We start from the raw sequence: 22,525 nt of genomic DNA, 5'->3' as shown, positions 1-22,525 counted from the left end.
CACTGTGTTCACGCAATACGACAAGTGACCGACGCACGACTACGGACAAGCAAACACACAATCACACACTCACACAATCACACACTCACACACACACACACACACACACACACACACACACACACACACACACACACACACACACACACACACACACACACACACGAGGAGTAAAAACAGAGTCCGGTAGCGTGAATGCGGCTGGTGGAGGATTTGGTCCCTGAATCTTGAATTCAAATGCCAGTTTTAAACAGACAGTCGTGGGTTTGTCTCCTCTCACCGTTCAAACACTTTATAGACACATAAAAAAAACAAAAAAACAACCGAAAAAAGAAACGAGAGTCAGTTTGCAGTTGATCTGCACCTTCAGCTGAGGGAAGATTTATGAATCCGAGACTCCCGCCTCGAGAGAAGACGAAGATTTGTTGACAGAAGAAAAATCACACAAAAGGAAAAAAAAAAAAAAAGAGAGAGAAACAGATATGAAAAGTATTTTCTTTTTTTAAAAAGATTCGGCAAAAAGACAGCAACAAAATTCTGCTTCAACATGTTCAAATATTCCCAGTATTCCTGAAGCTTTCTAGCATTTCGACAAGTCGTCTGGATTTCCTGAAGTGAAGGTGTGTTTGTTTGTGTTGGTGTGTAAGGCCTTTGTGTCGTCGTTCCGCAGGAGGTAGAAGTCAGAATCAAGCGATCTCCAACTCCCGCTCGATCCCGACGTACTTCAGAGCGTCCGCCTGGCTGTACCTGAAACACACCGACGGGAAAACTGTCAGCTGATTTACAACAACAGCTACAATTTCAACGTGTTTATGGACAAAAATAGGTTTTAAAACAAATTATCTGCTTTATTGAACACTGAAATACAAGCAAAAAACAAGTGTTGCATTAATGTTGCTACGCTTCCATATCTCTTCCAGCCTGTTTATAGTTTGGTTGTGATTCAGCCTGCAGGCCTCTAGAGAGAGAGAGAGACGGTCTGTGATGAAGGAGTTTAATAACTGCAGGATGTTACAAAGGTTGGATAATTACCTCAGACACTGATGTTTAGGAGGAGAGGGTTAAAACTCATCTTCTCCATATCATCATATCTTTCAGCGTGTTTTACCTCTAAACTCTGAAGTCTAAAATGACTGTATGCAGTAGCTTCAGGTTTAGATCATCATTTGAAATACTCTTTTTGTGATATAGCACAAGATAAATCATGTGATTTAGGATAAGTTAATGAGAAAGCTTTTCAAATAAACAAATTAAAAGAATCCAGTGGCTCCTCCTCTCATATTCAACTTTTCTTTATACATGAAGATGGTGTTTTTAAGCTTTTAGATATATTAAGATACTGCAGGGCACAGTATTACATATATTTCTTTTATTTCTACAATTTGTTTTAGATATTTTAGTAATTATTTTAGTTTTTTTTTAACCCCTGTGGATAGTTATATATATGTGTTTTATGCTATGTGTGGATGAGGGTACCATGACCAAATAATTTACTGAGAAGGATCAATAATCTATCTATCTATCTATCTATCTATCTATCTATCCATCTAGTCAGTTCTTTCCATCTATATTTTAAAGTTTATTTTAGCTCACGTGTTTCTCTCTAAATTCTCTAACTGTTTGCAGGTGAAGCTTCTCTTTCATTGCTGTATGAACTGAAACCTTTATTTCAGTAGAGATGAGTTCAAACACTGGACAGCTGTTACCTGTAGTCAAAGAACAGCTCCTCTCCGGTCTGGATGGCTCTCTTAGCAAAAATCCCGATCCTGTGATCCCCATTCACCATCATCACTACGAAGACCAGACAGACCACAGAGTTACCACACAGAGACACGAGTAAACCAATAAAACTGTTGGTTTCATTTCAAACATCATCTTCGTACCTTTTGCATAGCAGTTAGGGTTGACAGAATGGTTTGCAAAGCGGATCTTGTTTCCTTTTCTTGTGGCATCAACAACAAAGTCTGGAGACAAAAAAAACAGAGAAAGTGAGCACAAGTTTTAATGTCTGCTGTTTAAGAAGTTTGTCTTAAATCTCTGAAGGAAACGCATCAGATTCACAGCTCAGACTTTCAATCTTCAGTGTAAATCATCATGTTTGTGTGAGTTACCGTTGTTGAGGTTAAACAGGAAGCTGCACATGTATTTGTCGTAGACTTTCCCTCTGCGGTCCGCTTCATCCTGAGAGATTATCTGCAAAGACCAACATCAAATAATTATATTTCTAATCCTCATTATCTTCAGCTGAGACGAGGTAATAGAAAGTTTAATGTACACATAAATTAGCTGATAAGTGTTGGTGCCATATTTATTACATTTTTAAAGTCATGGGTGTAATTGTACACACAGGTTATTTGGACTGTGCACCCAAACATTCCTTCAAAAATATAAATATTTTTTTGTATTTCTTCCTGTTAAAACTTTGGAAAGGCAGTTAAACGTTAACTGAAGCACATCGACAGTGACCGGACTAATAATCTTTATTTAAAAACTGCAGGAACAGCTCCAAGTGCAGCTGAACTCTCACAAAGATCAGATCGTTCCAGCAGCAGCACACGATTCCTCTGATCATCACTCATAAACTCTCAAACTCCTGGAAACACAGTTTTCTTTGATATAATCTGGATAAACCAGGTCAGTCAGACGTTGCCGTACCTCTCCACAGTACTCAGAGATGAACTCGTTCTTCTGGACTGGCTCTTTGATGAAGATTCCCCAACCGGCCACATCTGACGGGGCGAGCAGGAGGTGCTGAGACAGGGAGACGAAATGAATCAGTTTGTGTTGTATTGAAGGCACAAAACAAAAATCTGTGTACTTGATAAGTTCATGTGATATGTTTTGTCTTTGCTGAGCTAAGGAGCTCCATGTTTAACTGAAGGTCTGAATTCTATGGAAGGCGTTTAGTACCTTCTTGGCTCCTCTCTGGATGGAGCAGTTCTTGCAGGAGACGTTCTTGCTGTCCCAGTGGTCCGCAGCGCCGCAGGTGAGGCAGAGGTCGGGGTCACACTCCCTGACCGCCAGGTAGCAGGGACACTGCTTGGTGTTACACTGGGCTTTGCACCGACAGCCTGGGAACCGGTTCTGACCTGAATCCACACAGCAGCACGTAGGAGAAAGAAAGAAAGAAAATATGAGACAAAGTTCATTAAAGCGTCCTGCCAACCTGCAAGATTAGAAAACTCACTTTTCACAGGAAGTAACTGTTCTTATATCAAACATACAAATTTATAATCTGATAAAAACTACTGACAAATGATTGAAACACTACAGCTGCAATATTTACAATCTGCCATGAAGACAGGAGCCGTGAGTTATGTTACACAAGCAGCTACAAGGTTAAAGCACTGTGGAAGCAATAATCTCCTGTCAATCAATCAATCAATCTTTATTTGTATAGCGCCAAATCACAACAAAGTTATCTCAAGGCACTTTCCACATAGAGCAGGTTCTAAACCAACTCTTCAGGTTTTAACTTTAAAGAGACCCAACATTCCCACATGAGACACAGTGGCGAGAAAAAACTCCCTTTTAACAGGAAGAAACCTCAGGCAGAACCAGACTCAGAAGTGGGCGGACATCTGCCTCGATCGGTTGGGGTTGAGAGGAGAGAAAGGAAGGATAGAGGAGAGAAGCACAATGAAAATAAACAATGAAGTGAAGTTATGTTGGAGACATTTAAACATTTCAGTCTCAGTAATCGTCAAAAGGTTTCATTTAATTATTTTGACACACCCAAAGACTAATGACTCTTATCCCTTCACAGTCTCTTTTCTTCTTGTTATAAAAATAAAACAAACTAACCTGGTTACTGATTATTTTAAGACACAGCACAGCTTGTTTTGTTTTTTTGGTCTTTAGTGATAAAAAGGTAAATGTTAATGTTTCTTACACTCAGAGCTGCACTGGCAAAACTTCTCGCAGAAGTTTTGAGCGGTGACGCAGGGACAGGAGGAGTCACAGGGCTGCCGCGGGTGGTCACATGGTTGGTAATTATACACATGATTGGATGAGCCATCTGTAAAGAGGCGAATGGAAAAAGATTAGCTGGTGAACTTATTTATCTGTCTGGGTTATTTCTCTGTGAGCTGGATGACCTCTGACCTTTCTTCAGCTGGATCTTCCTGCAGTGAGTCGCCCACAGTCTGTGTTTCCTCTTCTTCTTCCTCGGTGGTGTGTCCTCGTCTTCAGCAGGAGCGCGAGCGATGATGCTCGACTCCTTGACCCTGAACTCATAAACCTGCAGGAGAAAGTGGAGATGACATCAACTCACTTGCTCGCTGTGAATTCACTGCTCTATTCACAATCGGACATTACACAGACTTTAAAGCAAGGAGCTGGCAGGTAAACGTCCAGTTATTACTCAGCTCTCACCTGTCTGCAGGTCTTGGTGCCTATGAGTCGTGCGATGGCGCAGAAGTTATCGTAGTAAGTCCCGATGAGAACCCTAAACAGAGAAGCCTCAGCCCCGCTCCAATCCACCGCCTCAGCCTCACCGGTCAGCTTCATCTTCACCGGAGTCTGGCAGCGTGAGTTTCCCTCTGCAAAAATAAACCATATAATACTTTATATCATTTATATTATTATACTTACACATAACAGGCAACATGCACCAGGAGATAGAGACTCTTAAACACTCTGTTAGGAGCATGATTGGTTAAAGTAGTTGTTCAAATATATGTGCTTTGAATTGGTAGAACTGGATTGGTAGAATTAAAGCTTGTCGTAGGCCTATACTTTGATATAAATGATAAAATCAGTTTAGAAACTAGTATTAATGACCAGGGAAGGCAAGAATGTAACTCTTCTCATTCAATTGTTTACCATTATGACCATTTTAATACCTTAATAGTGGCAACAAATCCTGGTGGAGCTACAACTCATGAAATCCCAGATATATTAAAAAATATTTTTTAAATATATTTGTGGAAATGTTTTAATTAGGTACTTAGTGTTCTTTTCATTTTCTCCATTTTTACTGTATTTGTGTTCAGTCTGGCTTGTTGAGATAACGGGCTAGTATCAGTAGGGAGACAAACACAAACACAGCTCATTTGACCTCAGTGTCAGCATTAGTTCTACCTTTATAGCTTCTACTAATCAAGACTTTCCTCCTAATACCTAAAACTAAATATAAACTAAAATAAAACTAGTCAGTTCCTCAAAGGTTGCTGGCAATTACATGGTTGAATTGTCATATTTATGGCCGGTTTCTGCCCTTTAAACCACACGGCTAGCTTCACTATGTAAACATTATCTGAAAGTTGAGGAAGGAGATTGTTGCCATCTACTCACACAAATAAAAATCGAACCTATAAAAAGGCTGTAACTTTGGTTTGAGAAGTGGGTGGATGGGTTTGAATCCCATCTCCTGTATTTCTACATATATATAGTGTCAGTGTCAGCATTATTTCTTCCTTTACTGCTTCTACTAATCAAGTCTTTCCTCCTAATACCTGAAAGACTAAAACTAAATAAAAACTAAAGTAAAACTACTTAATCACTTGTTAAAGTAACTAAAACTAAACTGAATTGCAGTTAAAATCAGCTTAGTTTTAGTTCTCTTTTCATTTTCTCCATTTTGACTATATTGTGTTAACGGACTAGTACCAGTAGGGAGACAAACACAAACGCAGCTCATTTTACCTCAATGTCAGCATTATTTCATCCTTTACAGCTTCTACTAATCAAGGCTTTCCTCCTAATACCTGAAAACTAAATAAAAACTAAACTAAAACTACTCAATCACTTGTTTAACTAAAACTAAACTGAAATAAAAAAGCAAGCTAATGACAGTTCCATAACTATAATAACCGTGTTTTAAAGGATTAAGATCGTACCGGAGCTGCTGGTGTTGTCGTCCTTCTTGTCATCGTCGTCTTTGTCGTTGTCCCGCTCGTCGTCTTTGCTGCCTTCACGGTCGCTGTCGGTGTCTTTGGTCTCCGAGGAAACGGTCGGTGTGCTCGGTCGGCTGTTGCTGTTTGGCAGTCGCCCGCGGCGGCGTCCAACCGTCCGTTTGGAAGGAGTCTTTGCCCGCTCTGCCACTACTCCTGCTGGGTATTCCCTCACCATCCCATCCTGAGCAGTAACAATAACGACAACACTATCAGCATTTCATCTACAAAATCACAAAATAAAAAACACTCACTCAATTTTTATTTATCTCTCTCTTTCAGTTATTTTAGAGATGTGAATGAGACAATTTTTCCGTCCGTTAACCGTTGGGTGGTCATAACGAATAACCGAATATTCGCTATGCCGACATTCACAAGAGTTAAATAGATAATACGTCAAAATTAATAACTTTAAATATCCTAGAGCTAAATATAACAAACAACAAGCTTTAACTGCCCAAACTTGTATTAATTTAAATGATAATCAGCCTTCATTTCTTTACACAAACACATTAATTAAAAGAAAAAAATCTGCCGTTTACGAGCGTAAATTTATAAGCGTAAAAATAAAACAGCGATGATTATTTTTCCTACCCGTCATAAACAACGCTGAGCATATATCCTTTACAATCATGTTAGCAATGAGAGACGTAACTTTAGTTTTCTCTCTGAGACTTTTGTCAAACTGTCGAGGAGCCGTTATAAACGTTGACGTACTAGTTTGGTGATTAGCGTCAGGTCCGTCTCCCTTAGTAACCGTCTCCCTTAGTAACAGCAGACGGCCTTTTTTTTGTCGATGTGAAACCACGAAAGCTCAACTCTACTCGACATATTTCACATCTAACAACATTTATCCTTTACTTTTTGGAAGTTTTTAAACCACGCTGGACTTCTGCGGGGCTTCGTCTGCATTATGTTCCCTTCAGTTAGCTAGCTAGCAGGCTAACTTACTACCGAGTCAAAGTAGCTGAGGTTTTAGAGCTCCTCCTAGTGGCTGAAAGTGAGAATTGCTCTACAGTAGCTGTTAATGAAGCCTTCATACTAGACTACACAGCTCAACTCTTGATTAAAGTTTCCCAATGAATAAAAAAAGAAACAACCACAGCACAAAAGGTCGAAGTTAGCCTCCACGAACGATTATTATGTTTATTTAACTTAATTATGTTTTATTATGTTCAAGTTGTTCTGTGTGTCTCTCTGGATGTTTTCAAACCCGTAATTGGTTTTCTTTTGTATCCATCAGTGGATGATCTTGTAAGTTTAAGTTTGTTTTCACACAGGAAAAAAATGCACATTAGTCTGTGGTTGGAGTGAGAACATGAACACTGGAAAAAGGTCCCGAAGAGGTCAGCGCACCACAAATGGACTGCTCCAGAATTAATTTGCAATGGGACGGAGACCCTTTCACATCCTCTGAAAGGGTCTCAGTCCAAGTGCAACCGCCGAGTTCAGATCTGCTAAAACAAACTGCTTCCAAGGAGGAAAACCAACTAAAGTCCAGTTCACCCAAACTACACAAACAAAGGGTTGAACATTTCCACACACTGTCAAACCATTACTTTGTCTAATAAGCTGCAGAACAGCTCAAAAAGAAATAAACAAAGAACTCTTGTGAAACATTCACAGCAAAGAAGGATCAAGCTGTTGGTTTATCATTTTACTACATGATTGTGAAGGAAAATCTTTGCCTTGTAATTGTGCTGTCTGGTGGCATGTGCTCTTTTACTATTTATAAAGAAGCCCAGTGCTACTTCTTTGCTTTGGTCCATGTCAAGATAAGATAGAAGCTGGGAGTTTTGGGGATGTGACGATGATAAATGTCAAATCCTCAGTTTCATGTGTCCTGCGGATGTGTGACATGCATACCTATGTAAATGTATGTAGTCATATAGGCTCATTTCTTTGTTCGTGCAGAAACTACAATAGATCGAGGTTTTATTCTTTGCTTGTTGAGATGAGAGATTTTGTTGGAAATGATGAAGATTTCCATGACAAATGATTGAATCCAACAATTAGTGAACTGACCTGCACCAGGTACATGTAGCAGTCGACGCCACAGGGTTTGCTGTCCACCAGGTTCTCCAAGTTCTTACGTTTATACGTGTTTGGAGTGGCGTGGAAAGCTGAAAAGGAAGAAACACGATGATGAGAAGTGAGGTTTAGACAGGAAGCAGTTGGTTAGAAGTGTCAAAAAACAAGTTTCATACAAATTGAACTTAGTTGTTAGGATTCTCACCAACAACACACTTATTTAAATATTTAACCAAAAACTTACAACATCAGTTTGTTTAGAGCCTAAAGTCGGTTTACTGCTACACACTTATAATATAATGAAAATCTTATCTATGTTGTTTGAGATTCTGTCAGTAAGTTAGTTCTGTTTCATGTTAGGTGTGGCTACTTGAGAAGTGTGACTGTGTGTGTGTGTGTGTGTGTGTGTGTGCGTGTGAACTAACGGTGGAGGAAGCAGTCGTATTTAAAGCAGCGTCTACAGAACAGCGTGTGGAAGGAGTGCAGGCTTTGCTCGCGCTGCACAGAGCGAGCGTTGGGGCCGTCGATGTTTGGCGTGCATTCAGGGGGCAGAGCGCCGGGCAGTTGCTGCTCCGTCAGCTCCTTGTACCTGAGAGAGACACACATGCAGTAATCAGAGCCGTGTGCGGTCTATGTGGTGAGCAGAGAAAAACACTGCAGAGACACAAGCACACAGTTTCTTCTTATTTTACTCATTAAAAAACAGCACATTTAAGCATGTCAGCGAGGCCATAATCACTCTGTATGTTCTATATTCTCCTAAAAAAAGCAGATATCTTTGTATATAAAATGTGCATGAAGACAGAGTTGCTGTAATAATAAATAAGTGAATGGAATAAATATGGTATGCCATTTATAGGCTGAATGATACTGGATTTTGACGCCAATTTGATATGTTAAAAAACAAAAATGATATAAGACGTATTGTGTTGCAGAAACAGAAAAACACTTTGGAAAGGAGAGCTGAAGCTGCACAAGTAGATGTAGTAGCGGTAGAAAAAGGAGTAGAAGTAGTAGAAGTGGAAGAATGAGAAATAGAGGTAGAAGTAGTAGAACTAGTAGTAGTAGTAGTAGTAAAGGTAGTAGTAGAGGCAGTAGTAGTAGAGGCAGTAGTAGTAGTAGAGGCAGTAGTAGTAGTAGAGGCAGTAGTAGTAGTAAAGGTAGTAGTAGTAGTAGAGGCAGTAGTAGTACTAGTAGAGGCAGTAGTAGTAGTACTAGTAGTAGTAGTAGAGGCAGTAGTAGTAGTAGTAGTAGTAGTACTAGTAGAGGCAGTAGTAGTAGTACTAGTAGTAGTAGTAAAGGTAGTAGTAGTAGTAGTAGTAGAGGCAGTAGTAGTACTAGTAGAGGCAGTAGTAGTAGTACTAGTAGTAGTAGTAAAGGCAGTAGTAGTAGTACTAGTAGTAGTAGTAAAGGTAGTAGTAGTAGTAGTAATAATAGTAGTAGTAGTAGTAGAGACAGTAGTAGTAGTACTAGTAGAGGCAGTAGTAGTAGTACTAGTAGTAGTAGTAAAGGTAGTAGTAGTAGTAGTAGTAGTAATAATAGTAGCAGTAGTAGTAGTAGTAGAGGCAGTAGTAGTAGTAGTAGTAGTAGTAGTAGAGGCAGTAGTAGTAGTAGTAGTAGTAGTACTAGTAGAGGCAGTAGTAGTAGTACTAGTAGTAGTAGTAAAGGTAGTAGTAGTAGTAGTAGTAGAGGCAGTAGTAGTACTAGTAGAGGCAGTAGTAGTAGTACTAGTAGTAAAGGCAGTAGTAGTAGTACAAGTAGTAGTAGTAAAGGTAGTAGTAGTAGTAGTAATAATAGTAGTAGTAGTAGTAGAGACAGTAGTAGTAGTACTAGTAGAGGCAGTAGTAGTAGTACTAGTAGTAGTAGTAAAGGTAGTAGTAGTAGTAGTAGTAGTAATAATAGTAGCAGTAGTAGTAGTAGTAGAGGCAGTAGTAGTAGTAGTAGTAGTAGTAGTAGAGGCAGTAGTAGTAGTAGTAGTAGTAGTACTAGTAGAGGCAGTAGTAGTAGTAGAGGCAGTAGTAGTAAAGGTAGTAGTAGTAGTAGTAGTAGTAATAATAGTAGTAGTAGTAGTAATAATAGTAGTAGTAGTAGTAGTAGAGGCAGTAGTAGTAGTAGTAGTAGAAGTAGTAGTAGTAGAGGCAGTAGTAGTAGTAGTAGAAGTAGTAGTAGTAGTAGTAGAGGCAGTAGTAGTAGTAGTGGCAGTAGTAGTAGTAGTAGTCGAAGTATAACAGAGGTAGAAAAAGAAGTAGTAGTAGAGGTAGAAGTAGAGGCAGAATTACAGGTATAAGACGAATAAGTATTTTTGGTGATACATATGTATATAATGAGCCAGAAGCCATAAGTAGAAGAATAAGTAGAGGTAGATATGTAGTTTATCAGTCCGACTAATCTGGAGGATTATTTCCACAGACGCTGATGTTGGATTTCTTTTCTTTAACAGAAATCCAAACTTCCACATTTGTCTGCTGTCCTCAGTCCTGGAGACCAGATTAGGTGTAATTTGGATGCAATCAAAGCTGTAATGCTATGCTATTAAAACCAATTTATCTCCCCGTTACCGTGACAACAACACTAACACATGCACGTTACAAACAAACAAAAACCCACTAACTTCTCTTTCAGCTCCTCCGTTGAGCCCTTGTCGGGGAACATGGAAGAGATGGCTTCAAAAATCTTGTCCGAAGGAAACTTCTTGGTGCTGTCGTTGCTGGTTCGACCTGCAGATCACACACAAACACAAACACACACACACACACACACACGCACACACGCACACAGGCACACACGCAGAAAGGGATGATGAATGCCTGAAAAGTGGAAGTAAGGACCAGACTCTGCTTTCACTTTAAAAAGGAAATATTGAGTCGTTTCTGTGATACAGGAAGACTTGTCTGCTCGTCTAAATTCGGATTAAAGTCTGGATCCAAACTGAACTAAACATCCAATCTGGACTATATGTTAGTATTAGGCCGGGGCCGGTATGAGATTCTGGCGGTATGATAGCCATAAGAAAAAATATCACGGTTTCACGGTATGGTGGTATTGTGACTACAGCTCTAAAATGTTCCTAAAAGGAAGAAAAATAAAGACAGACATGTTAATTTAACCTGAATCTGTAATGACAGTGTGAGGGGTCCTGATACTCTACGCTGCAGCTGCACCACCTGAGGGATTTCTGACCAGCACTTCCTGTCTTTGACCAGCACTTCCTGTCTTTGACCAGACTAAAAACATCTCATACCTTAGGAACGGTATGACAGAACATTTGGCGGTTTCGGTTATCGTGGCTTTTTCAAATCGCGGTATACCTTGAACACGGTTATCATCCCATGCCTAGTTAGTATGTTATGTTGGAATATACAGTATATAATAATTTCTCCAATACTAGCAATACAATACTACCTTTACTAGCAAGGTTTTGAGGTGTTAGAAGTAATAAAAGCTTTGGATATTTTGCAGCAGGTTATGAAACATTTGAGCCTTTCATGTGACATTAAACCTTTAAAGTTTGACCTTCCTTATACTTTATAAAAACTGCATCACTCCCCAAAACCAGTGCAACTCAGACACATGACAACTGAGTTATTTTTTAATTACATGGTTGGATTCAGCCTCAGCTCTTAACTTTGTGTGAGGGACAACAACCCTGATTATAATGAGAGAGGTATAAACATGTCCAAGTCACCTCTTTATATCTTAACCCAGCACAGATGCTTGTGGGAGGTGTTGGCTTCAGTGTCAAGAAGCTGTTAAACATCCCATCCCACTCTGTGCCGAGTGATTAAAAACAAACCTTCCACACTGAATGAACCATGATGAGCAAGAAAAGCAGGGGAACTAGTCGTCCTGCTTGGTTAATGCAAACTTAAAGGATGAATTTTAAAAGCTTCCTAACAACTTTTATGTGACACTCTGCAGGAATAAAATGATTAAAAATGAGTCATTGTTTGTGTAAACTTTGACACAAGTTAGATTTGTTTTTTTATATTAAATGCTACAATGATTCAAAGACAATCCTAAAGCTGCAGAAAACACAACATGCTCCGTTTTCTAACAGCTGTACAGAGCAGGGTTATTATAGTTAACGAAAACTAAAACTAGCAATGAAAAAATAATTTAGTTAACTGAAATTAAAATAAAAACTACAATTAAAACAAAAATGAAAACTAAATAAAAACTACAATGAAGAATGTAAAACTAACTAAAACTAAAACTGAATTGCAGATAAATTCAGCTTCAGCTTCATTTTCATTGTCATTTCGTTTTCTCCCTCGATTACTTCCTGTCCTGCAGCAGCCGTGGTTAAAGAATGAAATTAAAAAGGACTTGATGCCCTTTGACTGCTCTGTTCGGGGTCATGGGAGGGGAGAAAAAGTTAACCACAGCAAAGCAACGCACTTTATCCTTTGCCTCCCTTCTGGCTCGACGAGCAATTCTGCTCAGGTGGAAGGATACTTTCCCTCCCACTCATGCGCAATGGCTAGAAGATATCATGTCCTGCCTAAAATTGGAGAAAATTAGACACTCTCTTCAGCATTCAAATAAGAAGTTTCAGAAGGTGTGGGGTCCCTTCCTAAACGAATTCCAGACCCTTTAAAGGTTTGGCCCTTGAGTACAGCTCAGCTATGCTGCTCACTTGTTACATACTCCGTGCTTTTGGTTGAACAGTGATCTTATGCTATGACTAGTAATCTGGCAATGACATGGGAGGGATTATTTTATACATCGTTCAATTTCATTATTTATTTATTTTTTTATTATTCTTTGTGTACTTTTTCTACATCTCATTTGTGCATGGTGTGATTGATGTGTACCCACACCCACCTCATGTCTCTGTAATGGCTATCCAGCACTGCACATTTGTTATAAAGGAGAAAATGTTAATAAAGAGATCTTGAATTTAAAAAAGGACTTGATGATAAACCATATTTGGTGTCACACATTCTTTCATCCTTTTCAGCTTCTACAAGTCAAAGCTTTCTCTTAATACCTGAAAAACTAAACAAAAAACTAGTAAATCACTTGTTAAACTCACTAAAACTAAACTGAAATAAAAAAGCAAACTGAAAAACTAAAGAAAATTTCAAAACTATAATAACCCTGGTACAGAGTAGCTACATGTGAATGACTGAAGCCTGTCAGTCCGTCCACAGTTCATCAGGTGCACGGCTTCATCTAACCCTATAAAGACTATGAGTAACTCTGTGGAGCTGTTTCTCACTGATCTACTCACTCTCATTGTTGATGATGCCTTCCTTGCGGGGGTCCTCTGGGTGCTCCTTGCCGTCACACAGCTCCATCTTGTCTACTTTGAATTCCGGCTCTTCCTCCTCCTCATCGTCCTCGTTGTCACTGTACTGCGACAGAGCGCTGACCAACTCCACGAAGATCTCGTCGTTGATGAAGCCGCACTCTGCAACAACGAGGCGACATGACATGACACTTATGACTTAACCTTTGTGTCGTCCTCCCGGATCAAATTGACCGGGTCTGTTCTGACTGTTCCTTCCTTCCTTCTTTCCTCCCTTCCTTCCTTCCGTCTGTCCTTCCTCCCTCCCTCCCTCCTTCCTCTCTTTCCTTCCTCCATCCCCTTTCTTCCTTCCTTCTGTCCTGCCTGCCTTCCGCCCTCCCTCCTTCTTTCCTTCCTTCCTCTCTCCCTCCGTCCTTCCTTCCTTCCTTTCGTCTGTCCTTCCTCCATCCCCCTTTCTTCCTTCCTTCTGTCCTGCCTTCCTCCCTCCCTCACTCTCTTTCCTCCCCCTACCTTCCTCTCTCCCTCCGTCCTTCCTTCCTTTCCTTCCTCCCTTCCTTCCGTCTGTCCTTCCTCCCTCCCTCCTTCCTTCATCCCCTTTCTTCCTCCCTTCTGTCCTGCCTTCCTCCCTCCCTTCTGTCCTGCCTTCCTCCCTCCCTTCTGTCCTGCCTTCCTCCCTCCATCTCCCTGTATTCCTTCCTTCCTCCCTCCTTCACTCTTTCTTTCCTCCCCCTACCTTATTTCCTTCCTCTTTTCCTTCCTTCCTCCCTCCCTCCCTCCTTCTTTCCTCACCCTACCTTCCTCCCTTCCTTATTTCCTTCCTTCCTTCCTCTCTCCCTCCGTCCTTCCTTCCTTCCGTCTGTCCTTCCTCCCATCTGTCCTTCCTCCCTCCCTCCTTCCTCCATCCCCTTTTCTTCCTTCCTTCTGTCCTGCCTTCCTCCCTCCTTCCTCCCTTCCTCTCTCCCTCCTTCCTCTTTCCTTTCCTTTCTCCTTCACTCTTTCTTTCCTCCCCCTACTTTCCTCCCTTCCTTCCTCTCTCCCTCCCTCCGTCCTTCCTTCCTCCCTCCCTCCCTCCCTCCCTCCCTCCCTCCCTCACTCCTTTCCATTCTTCATCCTCCCTCCCTCCTTCCTTTCCTTCCTTCTTCCTTCTCCCTCCCTTGACTTGAGGACAACAGGAGAGTTAAAACAACCACAAAAATTAACAAATACTAAGCAAAGTGTCTAAAAGATGAGTTTTGAAAGCGTTGAACTTCTGTTCTGCTCATCTACTGTTTCCTTCCTGACCACTGAGGGTAAAACAATAAAAACATTTCCAGAATAACACCCTGGCTCAAAGTATCATAATCCACTGAGTCCTTTTTGGTGTATTTCTTATCATGTTCTGGGTGTTTTTTTGCTTTTATTTGACAGTTGCTGGCAGAGAGGTCAACAGGAAACGAGTCAGAAAGAAAGATATATTAAAAAAATGTTCCCATGCTGGACTGAAAGCAGGGACATTACATTGAATGCACAGTAACCACTCTGCTAACACTGCTCTTATTTTTAAAGTCATGAATTTATTACTCAAACCTGACCTCATGAATCACTCTTCATCACTCCTTTAGTACTGATATAAAACACCGACACCACTACAGCGCCCCCCCCATATATATTTTTACCACAGTTCTATTTTCAGTTCAAGATATCAATACAGGATGCTTGGGAGTCCAGGAAGGGTTTTTATTTTATTTTAATCTCATAAAACCATCAAGAAAATTACCACAATGAGAAGTTATGATCATAATATAGAGAACAGAAACAGGCAGCGTTGACCACCACTACTCATATTGATTCTTTGCTCATATCTGTTATTAGCTTAGGTCTGTTTTTACTCATATTTGTTCTTATGTCTGATCTTGTGAAGCTTGTTATGTAACTGTTTGTCACTTTGTTAGGTCCTAGTTCTGCTTATATTACTCTGTGTTTTATATTTATTGTAATTGAGGCTTGATTTTTAGGCTGCAAACTCACAACTCTCCAGGGCTAATTCTGGCATATTTATAGTAATGTTTATTATCCCTGTCAAATAAACTAAAACTGGGTGTGTCCATTAATCCCCCACCTCTGTCTCCGTGGACTTTGCCGTCATAGTTCTTGATGAGCTCTTCTATGAAAGTGCCGTCCTGGTCCAAGACCTCGTCTCCCATGTAAGGGATGTTATGAAGCACCGTCTCATCCTCCACCTAAAGCCAGGAAAAAAAAAAAAAAAAGGTAAAAACATCAAAAACAGGAAAATCCCAATCCCAACCCCAACCAGAGTTATTATACTTCTCATTCAAATGTTTACTATTATCACAATTTTTAAACCTTAATAGTGGCGATACAACAAAATCCCAAATATATAATAGGCTAATGCTTTACTTAGGTGCAAATTAAATAACTAGTAACATTAAATTATTTTCCACCCCTGCCTGTTAAAGGGCAGGGCTATTATAGTTAACTAAAACTAAAACTAGCAGTGAATAAACTGAATAAAAACTAGAATGAACAATGGAAAACTAACTAAAACTAAACTGAGCTGCAGATAAAAATCAGCTTAGTTTTAGTTTTCTTTTCATTTTCTCCATCTGTTCAGTTTGACTTGTTGAGATAACGGGCTAGTACCAGTAGGGAGACCACAAACACACACAAGCTCATTTTACCTCAGTGTCAGCATTATTTCATCCTTTACAGCAGAGGTGTCAAACTCATTTACATTCAAGGGCCACATACAGACCAATTTGATCTCATGTGGGCCGGATCATTAATAAGATGGAAGGAAGGAAGGAAGGAAGGAAGGAAATAAGATGGGAAGGAAGGAAAGACAGGCAAAAAGAAGAAAGGGAAGAAAGGTAGGAAAGAGAGATAGTGAAGGACAGACAGACAGAAGGAAGGAAGGGAGACAGGAAGACAGGAAGGAAGGACAGAAGGAAGAAAAGGAAGGACAAATGGAATGAAGGACAGAAGAAAGGAAGGAAGAAAGGACGGACAGATGGAAGGAAGGGAGAAAGGAACGAAGGAAGGAAGGAACGAAGAAAGGAAGGAAGGAAGGAAGGACAGATGGAAGGAAGGAACGAAGAAAGGAAGAAAGGAAGGAAGAAAGGACGGACAGATGGAAGGAAGGGAGAAAGGAACGAAGGAAGGAAGGAACGAAGGAAGGAACGAAGGAACGAAGAAAGGAAGGAAGGAAGGAAGGACAGATGGAAGGAAGGAATGAAGAAAGGAAGAAAGGAAGGAAGAAAGGACGGACAGATGGAAGGAAGGAAGGGAGACAGGAAGAAAGGAAGGAAGGACAGATGGAAGGAAGGACAGAAGGAAGGAAAAAAGGAAGGTAGGAAGGACAGAAGGAAGGTAGGAAGGACAAATGGAATGAAGGACAGAAGGAAGAAAGGAAGGACAAATGGAATGAAGGACAGAAGAAAGAAAGGAAGGAAGGAAGGAATGAAGGAAGGACAGATGGAATGAAGGACAGAAGAAAGAAAGGAAGGAAGGAAGGAATGAAGGAAGGACAGATGGAAGGAAGGAAGGACAGAAGGAAGGAAAAAGGAAAGGTAGGAAGGACAGATGGAAGGAAGGAAAAGAGCACTGAATGGCAAGTGGGCTGGATCGCACCCCTCGGTGGGCCGTATCTGGCCCGTGGGCCGCATGTTTGACACCCCTGCTTTGACACAGCTTCTACTAATCAAGGCTTTCCTCCTAATACCTGAAAAACTAAAAAACATTAATTTTCCAAGACACACACACACACACACACACACACACACACACACACACACACACACACACACACACACACACACACACACACACACACACACACACACACACACACACCATGAAGTTCTGCTGCAGCGGTGACCAGGAGTACATGACGGGGACCGAGGCCACAGCGTTGAGGGTCTTCAGGGGGATGACCTGCCTCGGGAACTCGGAGAATCCGCTGTCCACCGTGCACTGAACAGGAAAGAAGAGGATAGGAACACTTAGATCACCACCAAGTCTGACTGACACCTTACTGATGCGAGCTCAATGCTTTTTTTTTTCCCTCCTTCTTTTCTTATGGAGCTTTTCTGCTATACAGTTCTAGCTCTACTCGGCTCGACTCAGTTTGGTACCAGAAACGACCTTTTCCATTACTATAGTACCTTCTCAACTGCTGTGACTTCATTTTATACCCAACACAACACAGTGGAGGACATGGAGGCGATGGTGTACTTGCTGCTGTATGTCACACACAAAGTAAGAAAGTTGAGCCGAATCGATGTAACGCTGTTGCCGGTATTTAAAAATGCCGGGTTTGATTCTTATGATGGGCAATATTTTGAAATTATATCGATATCGTGATGCGAGAGAAGATAGATTTTGGTTATCGTAATATCATGATATGTCTACTTTTTACCCTCTTTTTCCATTATATCCACATTACTGATGGTTATTTATCAATGATTTCATAGTGTAAATATTTTGTGAAAGCATCGACAGTCATCTCTATAATATTGCTGTAATATCGATATCGAGGTATTTGGTCTAAAACATTGTGATATTTGATTTTGTCCATATCGCCCAGCACCTAACGGCTCATGACTCTTCCAGTGACTCTCTGGCCAATCAGTGGCCAGCAATCTGTTGTCGTCACATTTTAGTATCGGCTCGGCTCGCTTGGAAACTCGGCAGAGCAGACACTAAAAAAGTAGCAGATACCATGTACTATCCTTTAGGGCTGGGCCAAAAAAAAAAAATCGATTTTTATATTAATCACGATCACGTTTTCTTTTTTCTAAAGAGCAGCTAACTGTACCAGTTTACTTTATTGTAAGATGTTGGCGGATGAGGATGTTTTTTGTGAGGGCAGGTTCACAGTTTTAAAAATAAATCTCACAAACTGATGAGATGTGTGTTTTATGTAAATATGACTTATGATGTTTTATCAAGTGTTTGGTTCAACCTGTTCTTGTTTAAGGAAAGAAAATCACAATAATTTAAATATAAAATCGCAATACTTGTTTAATCAGAATCACAATTTTTTTTTTTTTTTTAAAGTATATTTTTTGAGCGTTTTGCCTTTATTGTACAGGTGAGTAGAGAGAGACAGGAAATGGGAGGCAGAGAGGGGGGCAATGACATGTAGGATAGGACCGCTCGGTGCGGGAGTCGATCCGGGGTCGCCTGCAGTGAGGACTGTAGCCTCAACACATGGGACGGGTGCTCTACCCACTGAGCTAAACACCTCCACAATCGGAATCGCAATTTAAATTGAATCGGGACCCAAAAATCGTCAGAGGATATCGGCCCAGCCCTACTATCCCTGATGGAAACGCAAAAAATAACCGAGTCATCAAATAGTGCTAGAACTCTATAATGGAAAAGTCCCATTATATCACTATCTTCTGAGCTGCTGTAGCGGTGTATTTTCCCCACTGTGGGATCAATTAAAAAAAAAAAGTTGATCTTTATCTTTATCCACTGACCTCTCGGGTGCCTCTCAGGGAGCCGACAGACGTCATGATGTGAACCGGCTGGATCCGCCTGGTCTTCCACTCCTGGTTCAAAATGTCAGTCCGCTCCATGATCTTCTGACGGTTGGTGTTGAACATGCTCTGAAAAAGAGTTTTAATCAGCTGTCAACATTTGACAGATTAATCTTGAGTTAGTACAATCTTCCTTTTTTTCATTATTTGGGTTTCTCTTCTAAAAAACTCTATAAAAAAAAACAGTAACTGAGACAAAGATGCATCAACAATGTTAACCCTCCTGTTGTGTTCGAGTCAAGGAAGGAAGGGGGGAAGAAGGAAGGAAAGGAGGGAGAGAGGGAGGGAGGGGGGGGAGGAAGGAAAAGAGGGAAGGAAGGAAAAGGAGGAAGGGAGGGAGGGAGGGAAGGAAGGGAGTAAAGGAAAGAAGGAAGGAAGGGAGTAAAAGAAAGAAGGAAGAAAGGGAGTAAAGGAAAGAAGGCAGGTAGAAAGGAAGGAAGGAGAGAGAGAGGAAGGAAGGGAGGAAGAAGGAAGGAAAGGAGGGAGGGAAGGAAAAGGAGGAAGGGAGGGAGGGAGGGAAGGAAGGGAGTAAAGGAAAGAAGGAAGGAAGGGAGTAAAAGAAAGAAGGAAGAAAGGGAGTAAAGGAAAGAAGGCAGGTAGAAAGGAAGGAAGGAGAGAGAGAGGAAGGGAGGGAAGGGAGTAAAGGAAAGAAGGAAGGAAGGGAGCAAAGGAAAGAAGGAAGAAAGGGAGTAAAGGAAAGAAGGCAGGTAGGAAGAAGGAAGGAAAGTAGGGAGGGAGGGAGGGAAGGAAGGGAGTAAAGGAAAGAAGGAAGGAAGGGAGTAAAGGAAAGAAGGAAGAAAGGGAGTAAAGGAAAGAAGGCAGGGAGGAAGGAAGGAGAGAGAGGGGAAGGGAGGGAAGGGAGTAAAGGAAAGAAGGAAGGAAGGAAGGGAGTAAAGGAAAGGAGGAAGAAAGGGAGTAAAGGAAAGAAGGCAGGGAGGAAGGAAGGAGAGAGAGGAAGGGAGGGAAGGGAGTAAAGAAAAGAAGGAAGAAAGGGAGTAAAGGAAAGAAGGAAGAAAGGGAGTAAAGGAAAGAAGGAAGAAAGGGAGTAAAGGAAAGAAGGCAGGGAGGAAGGAAGGAAGGAGAGAGAGAGAGAGGAAGGGAGTAAAGGAAATAAGGAAGAAAGGGAGCAAAGGAAAGAAGGCAGGGAGGAAGGAAGGAAGGAGATAGAGAGGAAGGAACGACAGAAGGAAGAAAGGGGGATGAGGAAGGAAGGAAGGAAGGAAGGGAGGACGGAGGAAAGAAGTAAGTAAAGAAGGAAGGTAGGAGGGAGGGAGGAAAGAAGGAAAGAAGGACAGAGGAAAGAAGGAAGGAAGGACGGAGGAAAGAAGGTACGAAGGTAAGAGGGAGGGAGGAAAGAAGGAAGGGAGAAAAGAGAGCAGAAGGAAAGAAAAAGAGAAGGAGAGAGGAAGGACAGATGGAAGGAAGGAAGGAAGCAAGGAAGGAAGGAACAGTCAAAACAGACGGGATTTGACCCGGGAGGACAACAGGAGGGTTAAAGACAGAAAACATAACTGGAAAGTCAAATGTCAAAGTTTAAACAGCATTATTTTCATTTATTATCTTTGGCTCGTTTTAAAGACGGATGGAAGGAAAGAAAGGAAGGAAGGAAGGACAGAAGGAAGAAAGGAAGGAAGGACATATGGAAGGAAAGAAGGAAGGACAGAATGAATGAAGGAAGGAAGGAAGGAAGGACATAAGGAAGAAAGGTAGGAAGGACAGAAATAAGGGAAGGAAGGAAAGACAGGCAAAAGGAAGGAGGGAAGAAGGAAAGAAAGACGGAAGGACAGAATGAAGGAAAGAAGGACAGACAGAAGGAAGAAAGGGAGGAAGAACAGAAGGAAGAAAGGAAGGAAGGGCAGAAAGAAGAAAGGGAGGAAGGACTAGAAGGAAGAAAGGTAAGAAGGACAGAAGGATGAAAGGGAGGAAGGACAGAAGGAAGGAAGGAAAGAAGGAAGGACAGAAAGAAGGAAGGAAGGAAGGAAGGACAGAAGGAAGAAAGGTAGGACAGACAGAAGGAAGGAAGGAAGGTAGGTAGGGACAGAAGGAAGGAAAGAAGGAAGGACAGAAGGTTTTATTTATTGCTTGTTTATAGTTGTCATATTTGAGTGGACGCCAGAGAGACTAGTGACCACTGTGTAGAAGCTAATGAGGATCCTAATAAAAGGCATAAAGAAGAATAAAATGGCCGCTGTGATGTATGAGTATGATTTAAAGCAGGGGTGTCAAACATGTGGCCCGTGGGCCAGAACCGGCCCGCTGAGGAGAGCAATCCGGCCCACTTTCCTTCCTGTGTTCTTTTCCTTCCTTACATCTGTCCTTCCTTCCTTCCGTCCTTCCTTCCATCCTCCCTTTCTTCCTTCCATCCGTCCATCCTTCCTTCCTTCGGTCCTTCCAACCTTCCTTCCTTCCATCTGTCCTCCCTTCCTTCCTTCTGTCTGTCTGTCCTTCACTGTCTGTCTTTCATACCTTCCTTCCATCTGTCCTCCCTTCCTTTCTGTCTTCCTCCCTCCCTCCCTTCCTTCCTTCCTTCCATCTGTCCTTCCTTCGGTCCTTCCAACCTTCGTTGCTTCTGTCCTTCCTTCCTTCCGTCTGTCTGTCTTTCCTACCTTCTTCCCTTCTTATTTCCTTCCTTCCATCTGTCCTCCCTCCCTTCCTTCCTTCCTTCCTTCCTCCCTTCTTTCCTTCCTTCCATCTTTTTAAGGATCAGGCGCACATGAGATCAAATTGGTCTGTATGTGGCCCTTGAATGAAAATGAGTTTGACACCTCTGATTTAAAGAAACCATTTCCAGAGCGAGCCTCTTCTTCTGCATAAATTACCATTTAATGTTCTTATATGTAGATATTTCTCATAAATCAAAAAGGCTGAATTCAGAACTCTCCACAGTTTAATTCAGAGACATTTCAAACTATTCATTAGAGAGATGAAGTGCTGCTGAAGTGAGAATGTAAGATAAGGACTTTAGAAGCTATTATAAATCTAAATTAAAAAGGTCAACATAGCTTTGAACCTTCAGCTTTGAAGCCAAATCTTAAAAGTGAGAAGTCTTTTAACCTTCATGTCGTCCTCCCGGGTCAAATTGACCCCATCTGTTTTGACTGTTCCTTCTTTCCTCCCTTCCTTCCTTCTGTCTGTCCTTCCTCCTTCCCTTCCTCTCTTTCCTTCTCTCTTCTGTCCTTTCCTTCCTTCCTCTTTTCCTTTCTCCTTCCCTCCCTCCTTCTTTTTCCTCTGTCCTCCTTTCCTTCCTCCCTTCCTTCCACCATCCTTTCCTTCTTTCTTCCTCCCTTCCTTCCTCTTTTCCTTACTCCCTTCTTTCTTCCTCCCTTCCTTCTTTCCTCTTTTCCTTTTTCCTTACTTCCTTCTTTCTTCCTCCCTTCTATCCTTCCTTACTTCCTTCTTTCTTCCTCCCTTCTATCCTTCCTTCATTCCTTCTATCCTTCCTTCCTTCTTCCTCCCTTCTATCCTTCCTTGCTTCCTTCTATCTTACCTTCCTTCCTTCCTTGACTTGAGGACAACAGGAGGGTTAAGAGCTCAAGAAAATCTACCATTCTGTTACACTTTAAACTCTGTCTGCTGATAAAGCCGAGCAGAGTTTGATCCGTGTTGTTTTCTCAAGGTCTAAAAATCTAACATTTGGACATTTTTTCTAACTGCTGTCGGTTTTACACCAGAGAACAGAGAGAAGCTGCAGGAGCCAACAGCAGCCAACAGCAGCTGCTTGGACAAATATCCAGTTCAGACCTTTTTTTAGTGGTAGATTATAAAAGATAAGTGTGGGTCAGTGATGTCATGCAAACAGGGAGGCA

General features: G+C 41.3%; 1 protein-coding gene across 1 annotated transcript in view; it reads right to left on the bottom strand.

Annotated features, from left to right (window-relative positions):
• Positions 1–426: 426 nt before the first annotated feature.
• The window catches only part of ezh2 (enhancer of zeste 2 polycomb repressive complex 2 subunit), a 31,830-nt gene continuing 9,731 nt past the window's right edge, over positions 427–22,525 (bottom strand). The window contains exons 3-19 of the mRNA XM_053342088.1: positions 18,660–18,788; positions 17,026–17,145; positions 15,275–15,395; positions 13,159–13,338; positions 10,537–10,642; positions 8,351–8,514; positions 7,920–8,017; positions 5,841–6,078; positions 4,375–4,541; positions 4,105–4,240; positions 3,893–4,018; positions 2,911–3,089; positions 2,656–2,751; positions 2,112–2,193; positions 1,884–1,964; positions 1,707–1,791; positions 427–747 (exon numbers count right to left, since the gene is read on the bottom strand). Coding sequence (XP_053198063.1) covers positions 687–747; positions 1,707–1,791; positions 1,884–1,964; positions 2,112–2,193; positions 2,656–2,751; positions 2,911–3,089; positions 3,893–4,018; positions 4,105–4,240; positions 4,375–4,541; positions 5,841–6,078; positions 7,920–8,017; positions 8,351–8,514; positions 10,537–10,642; positions 13,159–13,338; positions 15,275–15,395; positions 17,026–17,145; positions 18,660–18,788 — 2,169 coding nt within the window. The 3' untranslated portion in view covers positions 427–686. The remainder of the gene's footprint in view (positions 748–1,706; positions 1,792–1,883; positions 1,965–2,111; positions 2,194–2,655; positions 2,752–2,910; positions 3,090–3,892; positions 4,019–4,104; positions 4,241–4,374; positions 4,542–5,840; positions 6,079–7,919; positions 8,018–8,350; positions 8,515–10,536; positions 10,643–13,158; positions 13,339–15,274; positions 15,396–17,025; positions 17,146–18,659; positions 18,789–22,525) is intronic.

The sequence above is a fragment of the Scomber japonicus genome, chromosome 21 (assembly GCF_027409825.1).
Source record: "Scomber japonicus isolate fScoJap1 chromosome 21, fScoJap1.pri, whole genome shotgun sequence".
NCBI classification, from domain to species: Eukaryota; Metazoa; Chordata; class Actinopteri; order Scombriformes; family Scombridae; genus Scomber; species Scomber japonicus.
This window is presented reverse-complemented; position numbering and strand designations above follow the sequence as displayed.